We start from the raw sequence: 1154 nt of genomic DNA, 5'->3' as shown, positions 1-1154 counted from the left end.
TTGGCCTTTGTCCTGTACAGTGGCTCCGTGTGAAACGCCAATTGAACAATTCCGTCCTCAGGAATAGAAATCAGCGGGGAGAACGTGGTGAAGTCTGGCTCTGTGCTCACTCTGACCTGCAACGCCAGCCTCGTGGACGTGTCTGTGGAGAGGATTTCCTGGATCAAAGGTCACTCAAAGATTGTCTAGCTTCTCTTTTCACGCTCTTCTAGTTTCTTTTTTGTAGAAGTTTCGATACGGTTTGTTTGTTTGTTTGACTGTTTGTCTGTCTGTTTGTTTTGTTTGTTTGTTTGTTTGTTTGTTTGTTGTAGTTGTTTGGGATAGGGGGTTATGCACGTGTTTTTTCCCCACCATCGGTACAATTTCAATCATTAAGAGGGCAGGCTATTTCGATTGTAAAAAAGTGTAAAGGTTTAACGCCCTTTTTAAAACAGTATTCAAATTGTATTTTAAAGGCGGGACCTCAAAATTTAAGGTCCATCTCCGATCAGACTGAGCCATTTGGGCTGACGGCTATTTCGAGAAAAGTTATAATAAAGCATACCCTTTTTATGTGGCTTTATCTTGCACGTGTGTGTGTGGGGGGGGGGGCAGAGAAGAGAGGAGGAGAAAAGAAAGTGGAGGGGTTGCGGGAAGAAAAATTTTCAAGTAATTAATAAACCGTTATAGAAGATAATTTTTGTCCTTCTTCATTCTGACAGATGGCGAGCCGCTGAGGTTGGACTCTGACAGCCGTTACAGCATACATACGTCAGTGACCCTCACAGGTCGGAGTTCAGGGACGATCAGCAGCAAGCTGGAGATCAAGGCCACGAGGATCTCAGACAGTGGAGGCTATCTCTGCAGGTCAACAGAAAGGGCACAGATGGCCGGGGTCAAGGTCGAAATTCAAAGTATGTCGGGTGCAATTTTTATAAGTTTCCATGGAGTGCGTTAAAGCATAAAAACAGTATTGTTCGGTTTGCCAAAAAGCTATTATTATTTTGTTTTACTGCTCATCATTTTTACTCTGACTTAATTATGACTTATGATCAGTATTCAATTGTCTACTTTTCCTATAATGAAAGCCCATCTCATGTCTGTCTTTACAGGTTGACGTTCTATCTATCTATCTATCTATCTATCTATCTATCTATCTATCTATCTATCTATCT

The 1154-nt window shown here is 41.8% G+C and overlaps 1 protein-coding gene across 1 annotated transcript in view; it reads left to right on the top strand.

Moving 5' to 3' along the window:
* Positions 1 to 894, top strand: part of LOC101854695 (muscle M-line assembly protein unc-89) — a gene marked incomplete at its 3' end in the record, with an annotated part of 47786 nt that extends 46892 nt beyond the window's left edge. Inside the window, 2 exon segments of the mRNA XM_005092032.2 lie at positions 62 to 169; positions 702 to 894. Of these exon segments, the coding sequence (XP_005092089.2) occupies positions 62 to 169; positions 702 to 894 (301 nt within the window).
* Between the last annotated feature and the right edge of the window lie 260 nt (positions 895 to 1154).

Source organism: Aplysia californica, unplaced genomic scaffold (assembly GCF_000002075.1).
Source record: "Aplysia californica isolate F4 #8 unplaced genomic scaffold, AplCal3.0 scaffold00039, whole genome shotgun sequence".
NCBI classification, from domain to species: Eukaryota; Metazoa; Mollusca; class Gastropoda; order Aplysiida; family Aplysiidae; genus Aplysia; species Aplysia californica.
This window is presented reverse-complemented; position numbering and strand designations above follow the sequence as displayed.